This window comes from Vulpes vulpes, chromosome 3 (assembly GCF_048418805.1).
Source record: "Vulpes vulpes isolate BD-2025 chromosome 3, VulVul3, whole genome shotgun sequence".
NCBI lineage: Eukaryota > Metazoa > Chordata > Mammalia > Carnivora > Canidae > Vulpes > Vulpes vulpes.
The window spans coordinates 48817959-48845263 of NC_132782.1; the positions used below are offsets into that span (position 1 = coordinate 48817959).

The 27305-nt window shown below is 35.8% G+C and overlaps 1 protein-coding gene across 4 annotated transcripts in view; it reads right to left on the reverse strand.

The window, feature by feature from the left end:
- The window catches only part of SCHIP1 (schwannomin interacting protein 1), a 723704-nt gene extending 696892 nt beyond the window's left edge, over positions 1–26812 (reverse strand). For 3 of the 4 annotated variants that reach the window (XM_072752390.1, XM_072752386.1, XM_072752385.1), the window contains exon 1: positions 26451–26812. In XM_072752390.1, the coding sequence (XP_072608491.1) occupies positions 26451–26459 (9 nt within the window). In that variant the 5' untranslated portion in view covers positions 26460–26812. The remainder of the gene's footprint in view (positions 1–26450) is intronic. The other variant, XM_026016490.2, reaches the window with a different exon arrangement.
- Between the last annotated feature and the right edge of the window lie 493 nt (positions 26813–27305).

Consider the following 27305-nt stretch of genomic DNA (forward strand, 5'->3'; position numbering starts at 1 on the left):
AGAGCAATGGTTACTGTCAAATAATGTGGAAATATATCAATATTGTAACAACACTGGCCCTGCTGTACAGGTGCATACTAGATAAATACCAACCTAGTTATAATGAAAATGAATTACATCAACAAACAGTTGATAATAAGGAAAGTGTCTTTAAAACATCATTCATGATTTGATCTATCCAAGATCAAATTCTATCTCCTAAAACACAATTCCATAAACTTAAACCTGGATAACTACCAGATATCTTTTAGCAACATTAATTTCATCCTTTTATTCTAAGGATTCACAAGAGGCTCCTCTGTCACTCTCTGTTCCTCCATGAACCCATCCAGTGATGACACATTTGGCTCTCTCCATTTTATAGAAGTACAAAGAAAGATAACAGTGAAGGAAGTGAGACGCCTGGGTGGCTCAGTGGTCGAGTGTCTGCTTTTGGCTTAGAGCATGATCCTGGAGTCCCAGGATCGAGTTCCACATCGGGCTTCCTGCAGAGAGCCTGTGTCTCTATCTCTTTCTCTGTCTCTCATGAATTAAAAAAAAAACAAAAGTGAAGGAAGTGATGGTGTGAGGTGTGGTATGATATCTGTTCTTTTGACACTTCTCCAGGCCTGGGTTTAATTCTAGAATAAAAGGAATCATCAGAAATACATGTTTAGCCACAATTCCCAAAAGTGAAAAGAAACATCCATTGTTCAAAGGGATAACAGTCTCTCTGAAAAACTCCAGAGACGTAAAAGGTAAGATCCTAAAGATCACAGAAGTGACTTTAAGCAATTTCTTCATCTTATTTTTTTATATCTAATATACCTAATTTCTATAAGATATATCTAATATCTAGTCCTTTTCATCACACAGCATTTTGAGGCCAGAGACAATAAAGCATTTGTCTTTGTTTTTGATGTCCAGTTTTGGCCTGAAGATACAGCAGATTCTCATTATACAATTGTGATTCACAGAAATACCATTGCAGGAATGGCTAGAAGGTATAGGACTGGGACATTACTGAGAAGTATGTAAAGAAGAAGCCTCAGTTAGAGTACAAGGGGCTCAGACCCTGTTCCTATCACTTAACCATGAATTACTTGTGTGGCACAGCTCATTTCTAGTCTCCATATCCCCAACATGAAAAGAAAGAGGGTGGCCCCCTGTCCCTCCAGTTTCACTAGTTTTGGTGAAGATCCATTAGGAAGGCAGTATGCAATGTAGTCAACCGTGGCTGCTATATTATGGAAAATGGGGGAGCTAAATCTTGGGATTTTGAAAATACATAAAATTTTCATATGTATCCTTTGTTATATAATAATTAGTTAACAAAAGGCATTGGAAGTGGTGATATAAAAGTCCCTGACTTTTCTCTAAATGATTATTCTCTAGGAAACTAATGAGATAGATTCATTTTCAAACAAAGGCTAGTTGGAAAGAAGGAAAAGACTTAAATACCTTTTGCAAAATTGTTGTAAGAATCTAATAAAATGGTAAGGATCATGCAGGCTTATTATACCAATGTGCAGGGAAAGGATTCTAAAGGACACGGGAGGCTAATACAAATCCAGGCATTTGCTTCATCATTGCTGAGAAAGTATGAGGGTGAAAAGAAACAAAAAAACTGATGAAATGGGAGACAGAGTTCAAACTACCATAGAGGGATTTTATTTTTAAAGATTTTTATTTATTTATTCGGAGAGACACAGGGAGAGGCAGAGACATAGGCAGAAGGAGAAGTAGGACCCCCTGCAGGGAGACTGATGTAGGACTTGATCCCTAAACCTGGGCCAAAGGTAGCCACTCAACCATTGAGCTACCCAGGCATCCTTCATAGAAGGGTTTTAAATGAATTCTCATAACTTTGAGAAATGAGAAAAGTCCAAGTTAATAACCAATAAATTAAATATCTAAACCAACTGCATCAAATTGTAAGTCCATAAAAAAATTTAGTTATTTGAAAATAGATATTGATATGTATGTTATTAAAGATCATGACACTTCAACCCTAAGTACTTCAGCATATATCTTCTAAGAATAAGAGTATTCTCTTACATGACTTCAGTGCAATATCCCAGCTAAGATAAATCACATTAATTCAACATTATCTTATATTCTGTCCATGTTTAAATTTCCCTTGTTTTCTCTAAAATGTTTTCTACAGCTTTTGCACAAAGTAGGGGTGGGAGATACAGCATAGAAGCAGCAGTCTGAAAACTGCCTGGGGTATACAAGAAAATTTGTTACTAATCTCAGAGTATGTGATGGAGAAACAGGGATCTTTGGGAGATTTTTCCAAGAACAAAAATAAGATGGTAAAGCAATATCCCTCCTGCACCTCCTAGCCTAGACACACAGACATCTGCAGGAACCAGCACAGCAACAATGTTACCTAACTTGCTAACAGAATGCCCTGCCCACTTTGCTCTCCTGATGACATACCTACTCCAGCCAGGCCTTATGTCCAGGTCCCTTCCCAATGCAGATACTCACAAACCTTGCTAATACCTTTCCCTATTCCCACGTACTTCTGCAGACCCACCACTTCCAATCTAGCTTGCCTCAGACCCTGGGTACAGGTCCCCTCCTGCAGCAGACCATTGCAGACCTTACTGGCATAGCACATCCCATCCTATATTCTCCTATGGATCTGCCCCCTCAAATATGCCCTTAGCCAGAGCCCATCCAAAGTGGTGCCACAAGTCTGGCAATGTGCAAATAGTGAACACAGGGACCAGTACCACACCAAAGTAACTCCTGCTTCAGGAAGGAAGGTCTCCACACACCCATCCAACTCCACAGGCCATATAGATGAAATGCAAGCCCTGCCCACCAAAAAAAAAAAGTTTCTCAGGGGACAACACAGGGAAAGTGCCCTGCAGTTTGGTGGTACTGCATCTCTGGCAAATGCCTGGTCTGAAAACTTAAGACCAAGGCAGACCAAGACTGGCCTACTAACAACACAGGAATAAAACCATGCCCACAATAGGCAAAGACAGCCATTGCAGATAATTGGACTGAAGACAAAAGTGGCTCAGCCACATTAGAGTATACACAACACACATTGGAAATACCTCTGATGTGCCAAGTTCTGGTGAACAGAGGACACTGCACTACAGGACAGGAACTATTCTTACTAATAGGCCACTTGGCCACTACTTTTAAGAGCAGGTGACACTGTTGATACTCCTAACACATAGAAACTGATACAGAGAGTTAGATAAAACAAGGAAGCTGAGAAATATATCTCAAATGAAAGCAAAGAACAAAATCATAGCAAGAGACCTGAATGGAAATAGAGATTAGTAATATGCCTTATAGATACTTTAATGTAATGGTCATAAAGATACTCATTATACTTGAGAAAGAAGTGGAGAACCTCAGTGAGACCCTTAACAAAGATAGAGGAGACATAAAAAAGAACCAATAAGATGAAAAACTCAATAATGGAAAGTAAAGATATAGTAAATTAGATAAACAGTAAAATATAGGAAGCAGAAAACAGATCAGCAACCTGGAAGACAGAGTAATGGAAAGCAAATAAGGTGAACAAGGAAGAAGGAAAGATAAGGAAATAAATAATAAAAAATGAAAACAGACTTAAGGGACTCAGCAACACCATCAAGTGTAATAACATTTATATTATAGGGATCTCAAAAGGATAAGAGAGAAAAGGAAGAAAAAATACTTGAGGAAATAATAGCTGAAAATTTCATGAATGTGGGAAAGGAAACAGAATGCTAGATCCAGGATGTACGGAGAACCCTTAAAAAAATCAAGCCAAGAAGGTCTACACCAAGCCACACAGTAACTAAAATGCTAATAGTGATAAGGAGAGAATTTTAAAAGCAACAAGAAAAAAGAAGATAGTTACTATAAGGAAAACTTCACAAGGCTATCAGCAGATATTTCAGCAGAAACTTTACAGGTCAGAAGAGAGTGGCATGTTATATACAAAGTGCTGAGAGAAAAAAAAACAAACCTGCATCTAAGAATACTCTATCCAGCAAGATTATCATTCAGAATAGGAGGATAGATAGCTTAGCAGACAAACAGAAATTAAAGGAATGCATTATCACTAATCTAGCACCATATGAAATGTTAAAGGGTACTCTTTGAGTGGAAAGCAAAGATCAAAAGTAGGAGTAAGAAAAGGAGGAAGCACAGAAGCCATAAAAATAAGCACGTATAAAAAATTAGTCAAGGGATTCACAAAATAAAGGGATACAATGTATGATACTATTTACTTAATACATTGGGGAGACAGGAGTAAAGAATGGGTTAAAATTTAAATGACCATCAATTTTATTAGATTGCTATATGCATAAGGTGTTATATATAAACCTAATGGTAACCACAAATCAAAAACCAGTAATATATATGCAAAAGATAAAGAGAAAATAATCCAAGTACATCACTAAAGAAAGCCAACTATCAGAGAAGAGAGTAAGAGAAGAAAGGAAGTGAAGAAATCCAAAACCAACCATAAAACAAGTAACAAAATGTCAAAAAGTTGTACCTATCAATAATTACTTTGAATGTAAATGGACTAACCACTCCAAAAATATGTATACATAGGATGACAGAATGGATATTGACTATAAGAGACTCATCTCAGACCTAAAGATACCTGCAGATTGAAGTGAAGGGATGGAAAAGCATTTATCAAGCAAATGGAAGTGAAAAAAAAAAAAAAAAGCCAGCCTAGCATACTTACATCCAACAAAATAGATTTCAAAACAAGGACTGTAAAAAGAGACAAAGAAAAACATTATATAATCATAAAAGGAACAGTCCAACAGGACGATATAACAATTGTGAATATTTATACACTCAACATGGGAGCACCCAATATATACATAAAGAAAGCAACTGATAGTAATACAATGACAAACATAAAGTAGTTGACACAGGGGATCCCTGGGTGGCGCAGCAGTTTGGTACCTGCCTTTGGCCCAGGGCGCGATCCTGGAGACCCGGGATGGAGTCCCACATTGGGCTCCCAGTGCATGGAGCCTGCTTCTCCCTCTGCCTGTGTCTCTGCCTCTCTCTCTCTCTCTCTCTGTGACTATCATAAATAAATAAAAATTAAAAAAAAAACTGTATTAAAAAAAAAAAGTAGTTGACACAGAACAAAAATAGTATGGGACTTTAACATTCCAGTTACATCAATGAATCGATCATCCAAACAGAAAATCAACAAAGAAACAGTGTCTTTGAATGACACAATGGACAAGATGGATCTAACCGGTATAATCAGAACATTCCAAATTAAAATATAGTAAAATAATGGAATACTCGCTCTTTTAAACATTCTCCAGATAGCTCACATATTAGGCCACAAAACAAGTCTCAACAAATTCAAAAAGATTGGTCATACCATGCATCTTTTTCAACCCAACACTATGAAAACTAGAAATCAATCACAAGAAAAGTTCTGGAAAGAACAGAAATACAAGCTACTAAACAATGAATATCTCTACTAAGAAATCAAAGAGGAAATAAACAAATACATGGAGGCAAATGAAAATGAAAGCACAACAGCTCAAAATCTTTGGGATACAGCAAAAGCTGTTCTACAAGGGAAGATTATAGCAATATAGGCCTACCTCAGAAGCAAGAAAAGTTTCAAATAAAGAAGCTCACCTTATACCTAGTGGACCTAGAAAAAAAAGAATACAAAAAGAAAAACCCAAAACCAGTGGACAGAAGGAAATAAAGATTAGAGCAGAAATAAACAAAATAGAAACTGAAAAAACAATGGAACAGAGATTAATAAGCCAGGAATTGATTATTTGAAAAAAACAACAAAATTGATAAATCTTTAGCCAGACTTATCAAAAAAATAGAGAACTCAAATGAACAAAATGAGCAAAAAAGATAAACAACTCATACCACAGAAATACAAAGGATTGTAAGAGAATATTATAAAAATCATATGTCAACAAATTGGACCACCTAGAAGAGATGGAGAAGAAATTCCTAGAAACACATAATCTCCCATAACTGAATCAGGAAGAAATAGAAAATTTGAATAGACCAATTACCAGCAATGAAATTGAATCAATAATCAAAAACTCCCAAAAAACAAAAGTCTAGAACCAGAAGCCTTCATAGGTGAATCCAACCAAATGTTTAAAGAGTTACTACCTATTTTTCTCAAACTATTCCAAAAAAATAGAAGAGGAGGAAAGCTTCCAAATTCATTCTGAGGCCAGTGTTACCCTGATACCAAAACCAGATAAACACATAACACAAAGAATTACAGACCAATATCTCTAATGACTATAAATACAAAAATCTTCAACAAAATATTAGCAAGCTGAATCCAATAATATATTAAAAAATTATTCACCATGATCAAGTGAAATTTATTCCTGGGATACAAGGGTGGTTCAATATTCACACATTAATCAATGTGATATATCACATCAATAGGAGAATGAATAACCATAGGATCATTTCAATAGATGCAGAAAACACATTTGACAAAACACATCATCCATTCATGATTTAAAAAAAAATTCTCAACGAAGTAAGTTTACAGGGAACATTCTTCAGCATAATAAAGCCATATATGAAAAACCCACAGTGATCATTATATTCAATGGTGAAAAGCTGAGAGCTTTTCCCCAAGGTCAGGAACAAGACAAGGTCCATTCTCACCACTTTTATTCAACATGGTACTGAAAGTCCTAGCCACGGCAATCAGGCAAGAAAAAGAAATAAAAGGTATACAAACTGGTAAGGAAAAAGTGAGACTTTCACTTTTTTGCAGATGACATACTCTATATAGAAAAACCTAAAGTCTCCACCAAAAAACTCCTAGAACTGATAATGAATTCAGCAAGGGTATAGAATACAAAATCAAAATACAGAAATCCATTGCATATCTCTACATTAATGATGATGTAGCAGAAAGAGAAATTAAGAAATTAATCCCATTGACAATTGTGCCAAAAATAGTAAAACATTTAGGAATAAACTTAACTAAGGAGGTGAAAGACCTATACTCTAACATCTATAAAACACTGATGAAAGAAATTGAAAATGACACAAACAAATGGAAAGGTATTCCAGCTCACAGATTGGAAGAACAAGTATTGTTAAAATGTCCTGTACCACCCAAAGCAATCTAAAGATTTAATGCAATCCCTATCAAAATGTCAACACCATTTTTCACAGAATTAGAACAAAAAATATTAAAATTTGTGTGGAGTCACAAAAGACTCTAAAGAGCCAAAGCAATTTTGAGAAATAAGAACACTGGAGATATAAAAATCCCAGATTTCAAGATATAATACAAAGCTATAGTAATCACAATAGTATAGTTCTGGCACAGAAATAGATACATAGATAATAGAACAGAATAGAAAGTCCATATATAAACTCACAATTACATAATCAATTAATCTTCGACAAAGGAGGCAAGAATATGCAATGGGAAAAAGTCTCTTCAACAGTGTCCAGAAAACTGGACAGTTATATAAAAAGAATAAAACTAGACCAATCTCTTTTAGCATACACAAAAATAAACTCAAAATGGACTGAGGTCCTAAATCTGAGACCCGAAACCCTAAAAAATCTAGAAGAGAGCACAGGTTGCAAATTTCTCTAGTATGTGTCATATTAACATTCTCCTAGATGCCTCTTGAGGCAAGAGAAACAAAAGCAAAAATAAACTATTGAAATTACATTTAAAGAAAAAGCTCGGTGATCCTGGGGTGGCTCAGTGGTTTAGCGCCTGCCTTTGGCCCAGGGAGTGATCCTGGAGACCCGAGATAGAGTCCCACATCGGGCTCCCACACGAAGCCTGCTTCTCCCGCTGCCTGTGTCTCTGCCTGTGCCTCTGCCTGTCTGTCTGTCTTTCTCTCTTTCATAAAATGAATAAATTAAAAAAAATTTTTAAAAAGAAAAAAAAAAAGCTCCTACCAAGGAAAGGAAATAATAAAACTAAAAGACACCTACTGAATAGAAGATATTTGCAAATGACACACTTGATAAAGGGTTAGTATCCAAAATATATAAAGAACTTATACAACTTAACATCCAAAACTCCCAAATAATCCAATTAAAAACATGAACAGACACTTCTCCAAACAAGACATACAGATGGCAAACAGATATATGAAAAGATGCTCAACATCACTCATCATCAGGGAAATGCAAATCAAAATCCCAATGAGATATCACATCACACCTTTGAAAATGGCTAGAATCAAAAACACAAGAAACAACAAGTGTTGGAGAGGATTGGGGAGAAAAAAGGAACTCTCACGCATGGCTGGTTGGAATGCAAACTGGTGCAGCCTCTATGGAAAACAGCATGGAGGCTCCTCAAAAATTAAAAATAAAACTACCATATGACCCAGTTATCACACTACTGGGTATTTACCCACAGAATACAAAACTACTAGTTGGAAAGTATATATGTACCCCTATGTTTATTGCATCATTATTTACAATAGCCAAATTATGGAAACTGCCCAAGTGTCCATTGATAGATGAATGGATAAAGATGTGGTATATACATACGATGGAATTGTACTCATAGAACACAATGTAATATTGTCATTTGTAGCAACAAAATGGGCCTAGAAAGTATCGTGCTAAGCAAAATAAGTCAGAGAAAGACAAATACCATATGATTTCATTTATATGTGCAATTTAAGAAACAAAACTAATGGTTTTGGGGGAGAGAGAGAGAGAGAGAAACCAAAAAACAGACTCTTAACTATAGCCAATGAACTTATGGTTACCAGAGCAGAGGTGGCTGGAGCAGGGTGGTGAGATAGCTGACAGGGATTAAGCGTACACTTATCTTGATGAGCACTGAGTAATATATGGAATTGTTGAATCATTTTATTGTATATCTGAAAATAATGTAACACTGTAGGTTAACTATACTGGATTTTGTTTTTTAATGATACCAGCCACTTGTCTTATAAAATGGATTTTGGACTTGTCAGATTACTTCTATAATTATATTCTGGTTTAACATTTTTTTCAAGAGTACTATGGAAGTGATATTGTATTCTTCTTACACATGAGGAAATAGATAATGTCTGTTTGTCCCATACTCAGCAATGCTAATTTGGGTACGATGGTGTCCTCTGAATCTCTCCACTCTAGAGGCACATTTTCCCCTTTGTAATAATTTAAGTCATCTGAGGGGTGATATGTTAAGATTATGAGAAGGTCCTGAGTCTTCAAAATGACTTTCACATCCGCTGATAATCTTTGACTACTTTATTAGAAATTTAAAAATAGTAGTCTAATTCCATCATTGTTTTCACTGATTAGCTGGTATTTTACAAAGAACAACTTTCCTTACTCCTCTTTCGTCCTTTATTTTCAGTATCACTATCAAACCATGGACTTTTGAAAATTTTATTTAATGAGCTATAATCCTTTAATGCTATTATTATTTTGATATTCAAACTGTCCCAAAATTTGCCAAAGGGAGCTCCTTCACATCATCTTTGTGTGTGTCTGTCTGTTTAATGCTACTTCTAGGTTTTCAGAAATTCCTTGATTTCTTTTTTCTAGCTTTGTTGAGGTAAAATTGGCAAACAAAAATGTAATATATTTTGCTGATTTGATATTTTCATACACTGTAAAATGATTCCCACAATCAAGTTAACACACCCATCACCTCACACAATTACTTCTTTTTTTTTTTTTTTTTTTTTTTAGGAAGAATGTTAAGATATCTTCTCTTAGCAGATTTCAATATACAATACAGTATCGTTAATTATAGTAACCATGCTGTCCATGGTTACTATATTCATCTTATAACTTATTTATTTTATAACTAAAAATGTGTGCCCTTTGGCCAATCTCTCTCCATTTTACCTCCTCTCCCACACCCCGGCCCCTGGCAACCACCATTCTACTGTTCATTTCTATTAGTTCACATATAAGTAATACATAGTATGTGTCTTAGTCTGGCTTACTATATCTTCCAAGTTAATCCATACTGTCATAAATGCCAGGATTTCCTTCTTTTTAAAGACTGGATAATATTCTATTGTATACATATACAATGGAATATTTTATATATATATATATATATCACATTTCCTTCATCCATTCATCAGTCAATAGTCATTTAGGTTGTTTCTATATCTTGGCTATTGTGAATAATCCTAATTTAAACATGGGAGGCACAGATTCCTCTTTGAGATAGTGATTTTGTTTCCTTTAGACATAAACTTAATAGTGGGATTGCTGGATCATATAGTTCTGTTTCCAATTTTTAAAAATTTATTTATTTATGACAGTCACAGAGAGAGAGAGAGAGGCGCAGAGACACAGGCAGAGGGAGAACCAGGCTCCATGGACCGGGAGTCCGATATGGGATTGGATCCCGGGTCTCCAGGATCGCGCCCTGGGCCAAAGGCAGGCGCCAAACCGCTGCGCCACCCAGGGATCCCTGTTTCCAATTTTTTAAAGAACTTTCATACTATTTTCTATAATGACTGTACCAATTTATAGTCCTACCAACAGTATACAAGGGTTCCCTGTTTCATGTACCTTGACCTATGTTTATCTCTTGTCTTTTTGATAATAGACATCCTAACAGGTGTGAAGTGATATCTCACTGTGGTTTTGATTTGTATTTCCCTGATTATTAGTGATGTTGAGCAATTTTTCATATACCTCTTGACCATTTGTATCTATTCTTTGGAAAATTTTCTATTCAAGTCCTTTGCCCATTTTTCAGTTGAGTTTTTTGGTATTTTTGCCACTGTATTGTATGAGTCCCATATATATAATTGAATAAAGTAGAATGGAATAGAATAATTTAATGATATTATTAAATAATATAATTTTATATGAATATTAACTCTTTAATGGATATATGATTTACAAATATTTTTTCCTAATCCACAAATTATCTTCTCATTTTGTTTATTGTTTCCTTTGCTATACAGATTTAGGTTGATGGAGTCCCATGTGTTTATTTTTGCTTTTTGGGCTTTGTTTTTGGTATCATTGTCAAATCCAAAAAAAAAAAAAAAATCATTGCTAAGACCAATATCAAGGAGCTTTTTACTCCTAGGAGTTTTATAGGTTTCAATCTTACATTTAGGTCTTTAATCCACTTTGAATTGATTTTTGTGTATGGTATAAGATAGGGGTTCAATTTCATTCTTTCGTATGTGAATATCTAGTTTTCCCAACACCATTTAGGAAAGAGATTATCCTTGCTCCATTGTGAACTATTGGTGTCTGTGTTGAAAATTAATTGACCTTAAATGCTTGAGTTTATTTCTGGGCTCTCTATTCTGTTCAATTGATCTATATATCTGATTTTACACCAAAAACTTACTGTTCTCATTACTATAGCTTTGTAAGGTAATTTGAAATCAGGAAGAGAACTGCCTTGATTTCTGGCACTATGGACTCACCTGCATTTCTCTACTCTATACCTATAATCATCCATTTATCCTAAGGGTATTCTTTTTTAAGCAATGTTATTGTAGTAAAAACTGATAAACTATAAAAATAACAGGGCTGGGCACCCAGGTGACTCAGTCAGTTAAGTGTCTGCATTTGGCTTGGGTCGTGAATGGGGTCCTGAGATCCAGTCCCTTGTCAAGCTCCCTGCTCAGCAAGGAGTCTGCTTTTCCCTCTTTCTCTGTCCACCCCCTCCCACCTCATTCCTCTCTCTCTCAAATAAAAATAAATAAAAATAAAAATAAAAATAACAGTGCTGAAGTACTCAGAAAACACTAAGAATAATTCAAATTAGGGTTATTGTGTGTCAACATTAATTATTAATATAATTTTTAAAATTCCTCAATTGGTTCTTTTCAGTATACTTTAGGGAGTTAGTTTATTTTTTAAAGCTACATCTTTAGGAGCTAAGATACAAATCAACTGGTGAAATCGGCACTCAAGAAACTAAAAGCTAGATGCGTGAAGGGTATTAAGGAGGGCACCTATTGTGATGAGCAATGGGTGTTATATGTAAGTGATGAATCACTGAACTCTGCTTCAGAAACTAATACTGCCCTGTATGTTAACTAAGTAAAATTTTAATTAATTAATTAATTAAATTATTTTTCCTGAAATCTGGTGAGGCTTTTATATTATGCCCATGTGAAACCAGACAAGTGATCAATTTGATTCTTTCCAGTTGGCCAATTTAATGAAAAGAAAAGGCAGGAAGCCTGAGACAAGACAAATGGGTTATGTTGGACTCAGCTCTCTCTTCAAAGGAGGGGCCCTGACTATCTCAGATCTTATGGAAAGGAAGGTCACTGCAGGCTCTCCATAACCCCGGACTGAGCTCCAGAATGATCTAATTTCATCCTCTTGCACATTGGTTTCCTCACAGCTGACCTTTACTTCCTCTCCTTCCCTTCTTTCCACTGCATGCATCCTACTTTTCAGCCTGGGCCAAGTGTCCTGATCAGTGGTCTTACTTCCCTCCCTTGGGCCTTGGTCCATTGGCTCCAGTAAGAGATTCAGTAGCAGCCCCACCCACCAGCTCTGTGGACCATATACTTTTAGAACCAACCTGCCAACCTACCAACCCCATGCACAGAGTCTATCCATTCCCAGCACACTGGGATTTTCTGAAAACCGAAGGAGAGGACAAGAATAAAGCCTCATTAAAACTGAGGCTACAGAAACGGGATGAAACAGGGTTACTATCTCTGTCACTTTCATGAGCTTCTCTTTTCCTGCCAAGATTTGGTAATGATCATGTTTCTTATGCTTTTACAGAGGATCTTCTCTACCGTTGGAGGTAGAGTAACCTCTGGAGTCACACAGACTAGTTTCTCTGGTTACCAGCTCTGTGACCCTGACAAAGTTACTTAACTCTTCTAAGCCTTAGTTTCCTCATCTGAAATTGGATCTATTAATAGTAGGTACATTATAGGGCTAAAGGAGTTGCATAATGCCTGGCACTTAGTAATTCATCAATTATATGAGCTCCTATTATTATTATTATTATGGCTTTACTCTAACCCCCAGGGAATCTCACCAAAGACTTCCCTAACCACTTTTATGCAAACAGCCTCCAGATTTATTAACTCCCTTCATCCTTAACATTGTCCTTAAATCCTAGAACTGTCCTAAAACATTCTACTCAGCTTCTTTAGCTCCCCAAACTCGACATTTCCAAACAAAAATCTTCCCTAGCACACACATTTTTTTCCACTTTTTATTTTTAGATAATTATAAATTTGCATGCAGTTGTTAGAAATGATACGTAGAGATCTTATATACCTTTTACCTAGTTCTCTACTAGAAGAAGGTGATGAAAATTGGAAATATATATATATATATTATGTATATTACATATACATATATATATATATCTCTCCAGAAAAAGCAACAATATACTTTTCTCCCATTGAAGAACCTCAAAGTATATACACAATTACTTAGGGAAAAAAAAAATCTCCACAAAACATTATTGGTAGCCTTTTCAGTTGCTTCTTCCTGCTACCTGGCCCTGGTTTCAGGGTTCATTCTTTCCAGCCCTGGGGATATATCTTGATGGGCCTAAGCCATTCTCCATGCCAGTGTTTGGTTTAGGAAGGAGCCCACCACACTGTTCTGTATTATGAGACACAAAAGAGAATCTACTGGGCAGTTTGCCTTGCTAAAAAAAAAAAAAAAAAAAAAAAGGTGTGGGAGAAGGAGCTATTCCATTTTTCTCTCTAAATATTGTTGTATGAAGATGTACTTGGAGCTCCTGAAATCACCACACAACTATAAAAGGCAAGTATGAGCCAGCACTGAATGTAGCAGAGCAGCAAGATGAAAAGAATGTAGATCCCTAATGAAGTCCCCAAGCCTCTGCAAATATCCCAAAAAATCCTCTGTCTCAGGATATCTTGTTAAGCAAGATAGTGGGTTTTCTGTTTGGGGTCTACAAATGTATCCTAACTGAAACAGCATTAATAAGTGGACCCAGTCTCTGACATGCTGATTTATACGAGAGAACCTACAGTTTAGTTGGCTAACAGTGTATTCCACTTAAAATGAATATTCTAGGAAAGAAACAGTCAGGTTTGCTGTATAACTGGTAAGAAAGAGCAGTGTAAAGAGCATAGGTTCCAGAAGCAGGTAACCCAGGTTCAGATCCCACGCTTGCAGCTCACCAGCTATGCTGCCTTAGGGAAGATGATTTATTTAGTTGCTTCATTATGCCCACAGTAATACCTACCTCATAGGTTTATAGGGAGTATTAAATGCAAAAACGTAATATGTCAAATACGAACCCAAATAAATATTAGTTTCTTTTCCCCTAATTAATCCTTTGCTAAAATGAAACACTAACTCAGTTTATTAGACCATTAATTCAGACACTTTCTGTCCAGCAGGAGTTACTCTGACAGCAGAGCTGGTGTCATCAAGAGTAATTTCTACTGAAAAGGTTCCAATCTTAACATTTCCACTCTGAAAAACCTAGTTGGTGCCGAAAGGATCAGGCAGGGTTACTTTCAACTCTAGAGAAAATTGATGTGATGATAACCACAGTGGAAGGATTTATATGTCCTTGATTGTTTTATTCTCACACCTTTAAAAGGTATGTGAGTAGAATTAATGCACTGCAGTGGAAGTGTGCTTGTAGTAACTTTTCCTCCAAATTACTTCCAAATTTTGTTACATTTCATCAAAAGCTAATCATATTATACTGATATCATTATCAAACTCCCCAGAAAAATGAACACACTATTTTATGGATATATTGTGTTTGGAGTATGAAAACAAAAAATAGAAGTTGGCATTAAAAAGAAATACTCTTTACTCCTGGCATAGCAATACAGGCTATTATAAAAGTATTCACCTTTTAAATTAAATGAACAGAAATTTTGTTTACTTAGATATTCAATGATCTCAGGACTCCTGAGTGGCTCAGTGGTTGAGCGTCTGCCTTCGGCTCAGGTCATGATCCCCAGGTGCTGGGATCAAGTTCTGCATCGGGCTCCCCACAGGGAGTCTGCTTCTCCCTCTGCCTATGTCTTTGCCTCTGTGTGTCTCTTATGAATAAATAAATAAATAAAATATACTAAAAATTCAATAATTTTAGTACACTTGTGCACTAATAATAAGGATAAAATTGATCAAATTTAACCTGAAGACAAATTGACACCAAAATCCTTAAAAATACATTTACAATTTGACCTAGAAATTCCACTTCTAGGAATATATTTTAAAGAAAGAATTAAGGATTTGTACAATAATTTTTCAAGAAGAATTTTTCTTGCAGGAATTTTTCTTGTTGGAAGAAAACAACCTAAGCATTCAACATTAGAAGATTAAATTATGAAATGCCCATCCAAAGGAATACTATATAATCATTAAAATGAAGTTCTAGAAAAGCATTTATTGACATGGAAAGATGTGCATGATATACATACTTAGGATTTGGAAGGTCATAAACTATACACAGACTGTTGTAAAGTTTTGCTTTAAAAAATACACTTTTTACAAAAGTGTCAAAAACTGCATTCCAAAATTAATATGTTTCAGAGAGCTTCTATTTTCTCTGTTCAAGTTCTGTGTATTTGCTGCAGTATGCATAAATTAATTATATAGTAAAGAAAATTAAGTTTAAAGAGTTCAAAAGAATTAGTAAGGTGGTTTTAAGCTAAATAGCAAATAAATCCCTTCACTATTCATTACACAGAGCTGTAATTATCTGAGCTCTGGTTTCTCAGATTTCCCCCAAAATCTGACTTAAGAAGTTGAAATTTAAGAGATTTGCCTACCTCCTCCTACTATTGACCACAAACTGGAAAACTGGTGAGCTCTATTTCTGGTCAGGGAGGGTCTCTGAAGTCCAAGATTCCCAAGCCCCTGCAATGATGCTTACTGAAGTTTTAAGCAAATTTTCTACCTGTGCTTAGTTAGCTCTTTATGGTTCCCAGGTAGCTTTCTCCAAAAAGAAAGAAACTGATTGCTGTCCACCCTGGGATGCAGCTCTTGGATGTCATCTCCAAGTGCACAAAAGATCTGGTCTCTATTAGAGTCTTGCCTGAACTCTTGTTTATAGTATTATTAACAATTATTATTGTAGCTGGTGTTTATTGACCCTTGCTATATGTTCCATGCATTTTATCAAGCACTGTTCATACATTATTTTGTTAAGCTCTTAGAAGCATCCCAGAAAGATTAATGCTATCCTTATTCCCATTTTAAAGATAAGAGAACAATTTGCCCAAGATTACATAGCTAATAAGGAGTAGAATCAAAATGGGAACTTGAGTCTATCTCAATTTTACTAGATGTCCTTTAGCCATTTAAATAAGTGTGTTTATAATTCACATTGGGAAGAAAGTTCAATTGGTCATGCCTGGGTCTTCCTAAACCAGAATTAAAGTGATTTCAAGAAAGTATTAGACCAACATTACAATCATAGAAATGACTCTGCTACACAGCCATGCCCTTCGCTACCAGTGGCAAGGGCGGCCAAGACATAACCAAGAGTCCTTATGTGTTCAGCTCCACACTGACTTGCTTAAGCTTGTCACTTAACCTCTCCAAACCTCAGGTCCTTATGTGGAAAATGAGTTTTACAATACTTCTCTTAAATACCTCATTTGTGAGTATCAAATGAGACAATGTATGTGTAAGCACTTTTAAAAGTACAAAGGGCAAAAATCTTGATTAACCTCTCCATGCAAATTACTTCTGCCCTCAAAACCCAAAAGCAATGTAACTTTTATATAGCATTTTGCAAAAAACTGTGTGAAGGGCTTCAGAAATACAGAGAAACCTTAATATATACAAAAAAAATCCCATGTGGAATGTTTTCCCATGTTTAGCATTCAATTAAATAAGTCCTGAGGAAAAGTCACTGAATAGATGTTACCTTCCCCCATCTGATGCTGTTTGACTTCATGTTTCTTCTCTAAGTGCATGAACTTTTGAACACCAGGAATTTTTGTCACAGGACTTACGACTCTCCTGTGACTTGATGTTAGGAAATCTCCTTAGTCATTTTGGTTTCTGCTCCCTGGGAGGCAATTGGAGCTTTGGCACTGATTGAGTTGCTACACATTCTGTTTTAACTTAGGATAACACTTGGCTCAATAATTCAAAAATATTACACCTAGGCTTAGCATGATATTTGCATGATGGAATAATTTCTTAAAAAAATAATATCTGGAGGTAGGAGAAATAAAGGGATTTTTCTTGACTACTTCTTTAAGTTGTAAAAGCAATACATGCCCGTGTTAAACAATTCAAATAGTACATGTACAGTGGAAGGTTGAAGTGCCCACTCAATGTACATTTCCACTTCTCCTTAGTAAACACTACTGACGGTTTCTCATATATATGTGGAGAGTTTTTCTATACTTAAATAAGCAAAGGATATAAATATATCTATTTTTTAACACAAACAATATCACTCATTCTATAGAGATTGCTCTTAAAAATGCTTTTTTTCCTCTTAAAAATACACTTGTACAGTGTCTCATATCCACTCCTATGACTCTAACAGTTTTAAAATCTCCTCTGCAGTATTTTATTGCATGGATATACCATAAATTGTTTAAATATTTTTCTCTGTATATGTATATTTAGTGAATAGATTTCTAACATCACAAATAATTTTGCAAAGCAACAACTCCACATCTTTACTCAATTATGTGAGTACATCTATAGGTAAATTTTCAGAAGTAAAACTGATAGGTCGAAAGATATGTGCACTTAAAACAGTAATAGATACATCAATAGCATTTTTCACAGAACTCAAACAATCCTTAAATTTGTACTGAATCACAAAAGACCCCAAATACCCAAATAGCCAAAGTAATCTTGAAAAAGAAAAACAAACTGAAGGCATCACAATCCCAGATTTCAAGATATCCTACAAAGCTATAGTAATCAAACAGTATGGTATTGGCACAGAAACAGACACATAGAACAACAGAACAGAATAGTAAGTCCACATATAAATCTATGATTATACATAGTCAATTAATCTTTGACAAAGAAGGCAAGGTTATGCAATGGGAAAAAAGCAGTCTCTTAAAAAATGGTGCTGGGAAAACTGGACTGCTATATGAAAAGAATAAAACTGGACCACTATCTTTCGCCATATACAAAAATAAACACAAAAAGGATGTGAAACTTGAAACCATAAAAATACTAGAAGAGAGCATATGCACAAACCATAGCAACATTTTTCTAGATATGTCACATATAAGTGGAATTTAGGAAATTAAATAAACAAAAGGGAAAAAAGAGAAATATCAAATGACAGACTCTTAACTATGGAAGCAAACTGATGGCTGCCAGAGGGGGAGTTGAACGGGGGATGGGTGGGATGGGTGGAACAGGTGGAAAGGATTAAGAATGCACTTATCTTGATGAGCACTGAGTAATATATAAAATTGTTGAATCACTATATTGAACACAAAACTAATGTAACACTGTATTTTAACTTATTGGAATTAAAATAAAAATATTAAAATAAGATAAAATGGTGATAGATGTTGGAAATTGCCATTTTAAAGGTGGCTGTACCAATTTATTCTTTCTTTACAATTGGTACGCAAAAGCCTGATTTTCTTCAACAACAGTATAGAATGTATGAGAAACTGTTAGACTGAGGTATATAATATCAATGATTCAGTGGACACTGCATATCAAGAAATTGTAAATTCCTGTTTTTAGGTATACTGTGAGTTACGAGGCTCCTCATTCTGGAAAGAAACAAGATTGCAGTGAACTCAATTTCTTAAAGAGAGGCTTAACACTCATGCTTACCATGTGCCAGGCACTATTTGTAGTGCTTTCCCTACATTAAGTCATGTATTGCCCCTGCCAACCCTATAAGGAAGGTACTTTTTATCATTCCCATTTTACATACAAGAAAACTAAACACAAAGAAGTAAATTTCTCAACATCACTCAGGTGATAAGTCATAGAGTTCAGATTGGAACTGCAGAGTTGTAAGTCCAGAGTGAGGTGCTTTTAACCACTTATGCATCTATCTGCCTCTGTGCACCTATGATGTGTTAAACATAATTATTAAATGCCTATTTTATGCTTGGAATAACACATGAACCACCTTATCCTCACAACAATCTTATCCCTATTCCTCAGGGATATTAAAGTGTCCTGCCAAAGTGACAGAGGGAGAATTAGTACGCAGACATGTCTAATTCTGAAACTTCTATTTATTCTACTGGACCATACTTCTTTAGAGAAGCTACTTGTCATGATACCCATTTTACAGTTAAGGAAATCAAGTCTTCAGAATGAGGTGAATAAGGAGGCTAAATAGAGGTTGTCCCTGTCAACAAATAGAGCTTACCAGGAGCTATATCACACCTAGTTCTCCCTTCATCAGAGTTCTATAAAGTTAGAATGTTTATGCATGTGGTTTAATTCATATGCATATGGTTACACAGTACCATAGAGAGGCAATTTGCTCTCTCCCATAAAGTGTGAGTTCAAATTGTCCAAAGTGAACCAAAATTGAAGGCAGAATTATAGTCTCCTAATTCTAAACATCAACAAAGCCCTTTTAAGAAGAGTGAAATAGTTGGGCAAGGATAAGCAGGTAGATTCCACACTGCAGGGAAAGCATCACAAGAATATGGTAGCTACATATTTTTAATCTTAGCAAGCAGATGCTTATCAGTTCTTAACAAAATAGCTTGGTGCTGGTTCCTGAGTTTACAACAATATTTCCTTATAGTATACAGAAAAGAGATAGAATCCAAGGAGGCTAAGAGCAGCAAGAGGAGGAAATGCAACAGAAAAGAGGCTTCTAGATAGGAAAGCCCTGTTTCTGCTTTGCTTATACCCAGTGTCCAGCACAGTATATGAGAGTTTTACAGGCTCTGGGTTCAAAATTTGTTCTGCTACTTACCTGCTGTGTGACCTTGGGCAAGTTACTAAATCTCTCTAGCAAGTTTCCTCATCTGTAAAATTAGTAATAATCAATAGTATCGACAACATTAGTCTGTCACAAGATTAAATATTTTCTAGTACAGATCACTTCCCTGAAGGTTGAGGGTGAAGCACAGAATCATCCAAGTTCACAGAGATGGAATCTTTGCCTTCATATTTCAGTGTCTTATTGCTTTTTTTTTGTTTTAATGCAATCAGGAAAACATACTGTCCTATATCTAAGTCTGGGGCTGGGAAGGAGATTTCTACTCATCTTCTTATGATAGTTTCATATTCTGAAGAACAGAGTGTGCAATTCCTATATTTCTGTGTCTGGCAGCCCTAGTTATAAATGGGGCATCAGATCTATGTTATCATTGAGAACAAACAAATAAACAACACAGTGAAGAGCTTATCTTTGGATAAACACATCTTGGTAGGCACAAATCTGTGAGTGGTTGCTTACTAGGCTTTGGACATTAATTTGATCATCTCTTAAAAGTTACTTTTTTTTTTTTTACCCCATGGATATCAATGTAATATTAGAACAAGTATTTTCTTATGCTATACAGTAAAACAAGTCAGCCTGGAAGAACACAAAGATTTTACCATTATTATGTTTACTTTTGAGGGTAATTAAATATTTGCTTTGAGCTCCTCACATTGCATTGCAAATCCATAAAAAAAATTATTCATTCCTCTACCTAAAGCTTAGGTAGCATTAAGTCTTTGTCATTACTTCCCTTTCACTAAAAATCATGTTTTCAATTATACGTCACAATCCTATATTATGTGGATCTTCATTTGCCAAGAATTTAGTCTTTTTTTCTGTTTATGTTCAATCAATTACCTCTGTCCTTTTGTTAGCTGGGCAATGGGAGGCAGTGGCTTCAGGGTTTTCTCTATGAGAAGATGTCTGCATCTCATGATAACAGTGTTAGCTCTTCTATTTACCTCATGAGATAAGCCTTCAATGAATTAGGCCAACCTGCCAGGCTCTGCTAACCTGGATCAGGTCTATAAAGCCAAAAATGTCTTCTTGAAAATTAATAATAACTCACTCAAACTGGCAGTTAGAAACCGCAGGATACAAAGAAAGGTATAGTTGGAGGTGCCTGCATGGCTCAGTCGGTTAAATGTCTGCCATAGGCTCAGGTCATGATCCCAGCATCCTGGGATTGAACCCCACATTGGGCTCCTTACTCACCGGGGAGTCTGTTTCTCCCTCCCCCTGCTCTTCTGCTCTAGCTCACTCGTTCTCTTTCTCTCTCCCTCTCAAATAAATAAAATCTTAAAAAAAAAAAAAGGTATAGTTGAATTAAGAGAAAAAGAACCTAAGCCCTGTTAGAATGGCTGGTGTCTATAGACGTAATTTTTGTCTTCTATGACTCAACATTCTATTCAAAGGATTAGGGCAGTGAGTTAAACTCAGGCAAAACTTGAGGAGTTGAATAAGCAGTGCCGGAGATGAGAGAAAAATGAAAGATCTGTGTGTCATTTGTTTGGGAAAATAAATGAGATTCATCTGCAGAGATCTCTGAAACTCTTGTCATCTTCCCTTAAAAGAGTTTCTTCTGTGTCCCTTGCTGGTTCCCATACATCAGCCTCTTGTCACCCAATTCAAACTTTAAAGTCCTCTTGAGTACTCTCTTCCTTACCCCCTTTCTTTAATCAGTCCTGAAATCCTTTTTTGCACATCATATTTTCTTATATCTTTTTCTTCTTTACACACCTGGTTCAAGATTTCATTTCCTCTTACCTGTAATAGCAAAAAAGCCTTCCAACTGATCTCCCTGACTCCTGACTGCTCTCCATTCAGTGCAGTCCCTACATCATGATCATACTCACCTTCACACAATACCATTTCGATCATGTCACTCCTCTGCTCCAAAACCTTCAGATGAAAAATATATATCCACAGCTACAGTCCTTTGATCAGTTCTGATTTACTTTTCCATTTCCATTAACCTCCTATATACTTCCAAATTCCATACAAACAGCCCATTCCCTCTAATCTCTGTCAAATTACTTCATTCTGCTTCCTTCACATTAGAATATCTTCTTCTCAGTCCTAAAAATTTCTGCCTATCCTTCAACCCCCAAATTAAATATAACTTATTCTCCATATAAAAATAAGCACTTAGCTGTAGTATTAAAATTCCTCCATCACTGGGTCCAGATTTTCACACCATCAGATCATGTGAGGTCTTTCTATGCCCATAGAAAGAAGCTTGAAATTTATTCTCTAGGATACAGGGACCCAATGAAGAGTATTACACATTGAAATTATAAATTAGAGTTGCATTTACCTCATGGTGCTGTTGCAGTGGAGACTAGAGGAGCAAGGAGACTAGAGATGGAAAGACCCATTAAGCAGCTATTGGATCTGAGAGAAGACTGAAAGAACTGTGTTAGGGGGAGGAAAATGATGAACAAAATTCTAAGTGTTTTGAATTTGGGGTTCTGAGGACTAGGGTGAGGCAGGCAAAATAATCATGGTGCAAAATTAACTTCTCAGGTATCCACTCAGCACTAAGTGCAGTTGAGTGCCTCCTTCAATTCTTTATCCTAGGTGCCTATCTTGCCTTACCCTGAGTTCTTACAGATTTTGTAGAGACATCACCTTGGCAACTAAGGGGGTACACCATTCAGATCCCCCTTCAAGAAAGAACTTGCCATTGAGCTGCAAAAAAGTGCAGTTAGGTAAGAGCCTGTACCTGTAGAACATTCAGGATCAGATCTGTCTCAGCTTCTGAGTCACAGCCATACCCCCTCCTAGGAACACCTAGTCAGAGACCAGGTAGGTTAAGGGTACTCAGCCTGGCAATTTCTGTCCAAGGTGGGGCCCTCTAAACAGGCAATCCTTCCCCCTGAAGATTACCATTAAGTTGGATGAGACTGTCAGATCTAAAGGCATTCTCTGTCCAATTCTGATTCCTCCCCTTTTATCTTTATACTGTTTTCCCCAATAAACTACTTGCTCAATAATTCTCTCTCAACAACTGTTCTCAGAGGACCTAAATTATGCATATAATGAGCAATTGATCACACCAATCTAGACCTGGAACTAGAGATGAAGGGATCAATTTTAGTGGTCTTGTCATGTAGTAGTTTAAAGTCTGGGCTCTAGACACCAGGTTCAAATCCCAGCTCAGCCACTTCTGACTTTGTACAACCTTAGACAAGTTATATAACTTTTCAGTACCTCAGCATCTTCATTTGCAGTATGAGGATTTTAATAGTATATGAAGACTATACAAGATAATGCACTGAAAGTATTAAACACAGTGCCTGGCCCATAATAAATGTTCTTGAAATGTTACATTTTTTCACTGAATAGACTTTGAAATGCTGTTTATAGAGGTTATTGATTATGATAAAATAGAAGAAATGTTTACTTGAGAAAAATTTTCCACAGGATATGGTAGAGCTAATGAAGATTACTTAAATCTTCAATTTATTTTATCTTCAAATATTTCAAACTCAACCTTGTGATTTTTTTCAATTTCCCTCCATATTACTCCCAATATGGCACCTCTCCTCCAGGTAATGGCATCACCTTGTTGTCTCCTGCCAACATCATTCTTTGCCATTCACTTCAAATGTCTATTCTTCCCATATCTATCAGATCCTGCTAATAATCTCCTCTAAAACCTGGTTGAGAACTCACCTTCTCCAGAGTTTCCTTGACCAGCCTTTCTATTCTACCCATTCCAACTGTGATCAGTCCTCTCTATGAGCAAACTCTAAAATGGTATTATCTTGAAACTAGGAACAAATAAACAAACTATATTTGTATGTGTATATATATATATATACATATACATATATATACACATACAAACACACCACACGGATATGCATAAAATTCTCAAGCTATGTTGAAAGTGTCTGTGTGTCCATAAATATTTGTTAACGATGAAATAGCAGGACTAGCATCTCCTGTGACTTTAGATAAGAACCCCTCTCCTCTACTCACTCTTTTGCCCAAGGATAGAAGATGGCTTGGCAAAGGTATGCTCAATAAATGCTTACTTTAAGGATGAATGCTTTCAGTTGTAGGTGCATGGTCAGTCTACAAATTATATTTCTATATCCTCTCTCTATATGTCAGCTTTAAAAATGAAATGTTTTATAAAACAACCTCGGTCATATAATGGGAAAGCTAATGTATGGAGAAGTGTTTTACAATCCTTTCAAGTATTGTAGGTAATACAAATCTGTTTTATACAATAAAGTCCTGGTCTACCATACATCTAAAAGGCAGTGGGAAATTACAATTAGAAACAGAAACAAGGCATTTTTCCTCTCACTATTTAGTAGATGTAATATTCCCTACAAAATGGCACTGAATGTTTTCCTGCTACTACACAGTGCTATATAGGCTCAGAAAAATAAAACCTCTTTTTATGCCTATGAAAGTGGCTTCAAACAAAATAACCAACTTCAAAGGTAAGATGAAAGTGCTTTGTAATGTGGCTGAATGCAAGGAATGTTTTTAGGTAGCCTAATATTTGTATATATGCATTGATACATATTGCAATACATATTTAAAAAGTGCTACTAAATCTCCAGCCATCCTATACATCCAGTTTGAAACCCGTATCAAGATATTCACACTCAAAGACAAGGTTCCCACATCAAATAGATCACAATCTTAGGTGTATTTAAATACTGGAAATGAATGGTACCTAAAATAAAAATCCTTACGCACAGAGCAATACATGAGTATAACATTAATAGCCTACATGGGTTTTTAATGGCTCCTAATATAATATGCCCTTTCAAGAGACCATTCATACATATTGAAATGCACTTTTACAGTGCTACTTTGAGTAATTATGAATTGGACAAGGTTGACAAAAATCAGCATTAACAGGCAATTTTCTTGAAATATACACAACCTTCTGTAAGTACACAGCTCTAGAAGTGGTGAAATATTAGATTTTGAATGCTAAAAAGTAAAAGTAGTTTTCACATTGATTTTCAAGAATATACATTTTTATTGTTACAATTCAGTTAACTATTTTACTGAAGTTTACAGTCATCTCCAATTCAAAGGCAATAAAAAAAATCAATTGTTTGTTTTATAATCAATACCATGAAGCAAAAGTAATTAATAGCCAATATAAAATAACCTACTTACTACCTCATTTTAATTGTAGTGAGGAACTATAACAAGAAGGCATTCCTATTATCCTAGCCTGTTCCACTTAACAAGTTTACATTTAAGATCTTTCCATTTTCAAATAACAAACCCACTGTACATTTAGAAAACCTACTTGGGAAAATCTATTATTATTTAATTTCTCAGAAAACTGCTAGTCCAACCTACTTTTCTTTGAATTCCAAGTTGCTACATTATCCTCATCTTTATAATAATAATTATTGATCTCTCAAGAGCAAGAACATCATGCAAAGTGAAAGAATTATTATAAAATGAAGAAAGAAAATTTCTATTATTCAAGTGAATAATAATCAAGTTGTATATCTTAAACATATAGCACATTATAGGCATAATTAGCTCACCACCACTGTTAGAAACATACATACACATTTTTCAAAATAAGTCTTTTAAATAAAGTATTATAAGCATCTTTCTAGCTTAAGGATTTGAAATAGCAATTAAGTCTTGAACCTTAAATCATTTGTCTCTATAACTAGAAGAGCAAGTCCCAAGGATGTAAATCTCACCCAATGAGACAAGGGATGCTGAATGTATTATTAATTGCTAAGTAATTTCTTAATTTTAGAAATCTACCACCCAACACTGGCAAATAAATAATGTGATTTATGAGCCCAGACTCTCATTGCTGCTTTACTAGAGTTCAATAAACACACGCACATCCTAAATGTACAGTGTGATTGTGATTTCTACAAGCCAGAGAACAGAGCAGGACTCGGCAATAGCAAATCTACCCCATCTACTTATTATTCAAGCAGTAGTATTTAGAATACCTAAAATGCCTGCTGAACACTGCGGCTCAACATCCCCCTGGGGTTACTTCTAAGCAGAACCACATCTCTTCTCCTCAGTGATTAGTGAGTTTTAAGAAGCAGGTAATACGGGGTAGAAATTCTCATGCAGCAGGAAGATAACTCTTCTCTCCAAATTCTCAAAAACCAACACCCCCACACCCCAAATACACACACATACATAATCACCTTTTTTTTAAGACAGAAAGGAGGGTTTTTCAAATAGGTACCTAAAACATGCCATTTGCAAGGGGATGAAAAACGTATTTTTCCTCTACTTGCTGCTGTGTAAGATGTTTACAGATCTGATTAGAAAACCTGTATGTACATAAAAAGTAGTGCTTTCAGTGAGATTTCTTTAGTGAAATCTGCCTGTGCAGACATATATGTGCATAAATCATACATATTTATGCAAACATGCCTACATTAACAAGGACACACACACACACACACACACACACACCTAGACCAATAATTAAGCTTACACTGTTCTACAAGCCCCCTTTGACATTTTTTAGCATGCATGTTATTCAGAAGACAGATTTTAAAAAAAGAATAAGCAGCTGCATATCATGCATGCCAAAGTGGCATGTTTAGAGAAGCAAATACATTACCAGACGCATTTTGAAGTTTCTGGAACACCTGCAGGTAAAAGGAGACTGTGAATCGGGTGCTGGCACGCGGTATTCCTCAGAATCACAGAGCTCGGTGTGACTGTGGGGGAATGTAAGGCGAGTGTGAGGCTGGAAACCTTTGAGTTGAGCTCACTCTAAGCATCAGAAAGCCTCAAAGAGGGGAGAGAAAAAGGCAGCCCACAGACAGCTAGATGAGAAACTTCTGGCACCTCTCCAGCTCAGGAATGAATTCTCTGTAATTTGGAGACGTATAGTGATGGAAATGAAGAGAAACTTGGATTTACGGGTGAATTTGCTCAGCCATGCAGAAATGGGCAGGTAACAGTCTCTCAGCTCATTTTAAAACAGTCATTCAAGAACAAGACTGAATCAAAAAATTAAAAGGCATCCTTTTTGAAAAAAATAAAAAGGCTACTCCAGCCAGCTTCCCAAGATGCCTTTACAAACTTCAAATGGATCATTCCATCAGCTATTTGTTGCACATTTTATTAATCCCAGTGCAGAGGTAAACTGGAAAATCTAATTCCTTTTATGTAGAAAACTGGATTTACTGCTTCTTTTTATAATGCACTTTAGTCATATAAATACACAGATTTACTTACAGAGTTCTCGTTTCTTGTGTAACCACTACTGTTTGGTCCAGATAAAATGTTAAAAGGCTTGTTTGCAGCTTTTCAAGGAAGTAAAGAAAAAATGTTTTAATACTCAGAAGGTAAGCTGAGTACAGATATTTAAATGTTGAATTTGAAGCAAAGAGAGCATAAAGGCAGAGCCCTGAGCCATTAAGTGGTACACAGAGATATGGTTATACACGAGCATTGAGCAGGCAGGTGG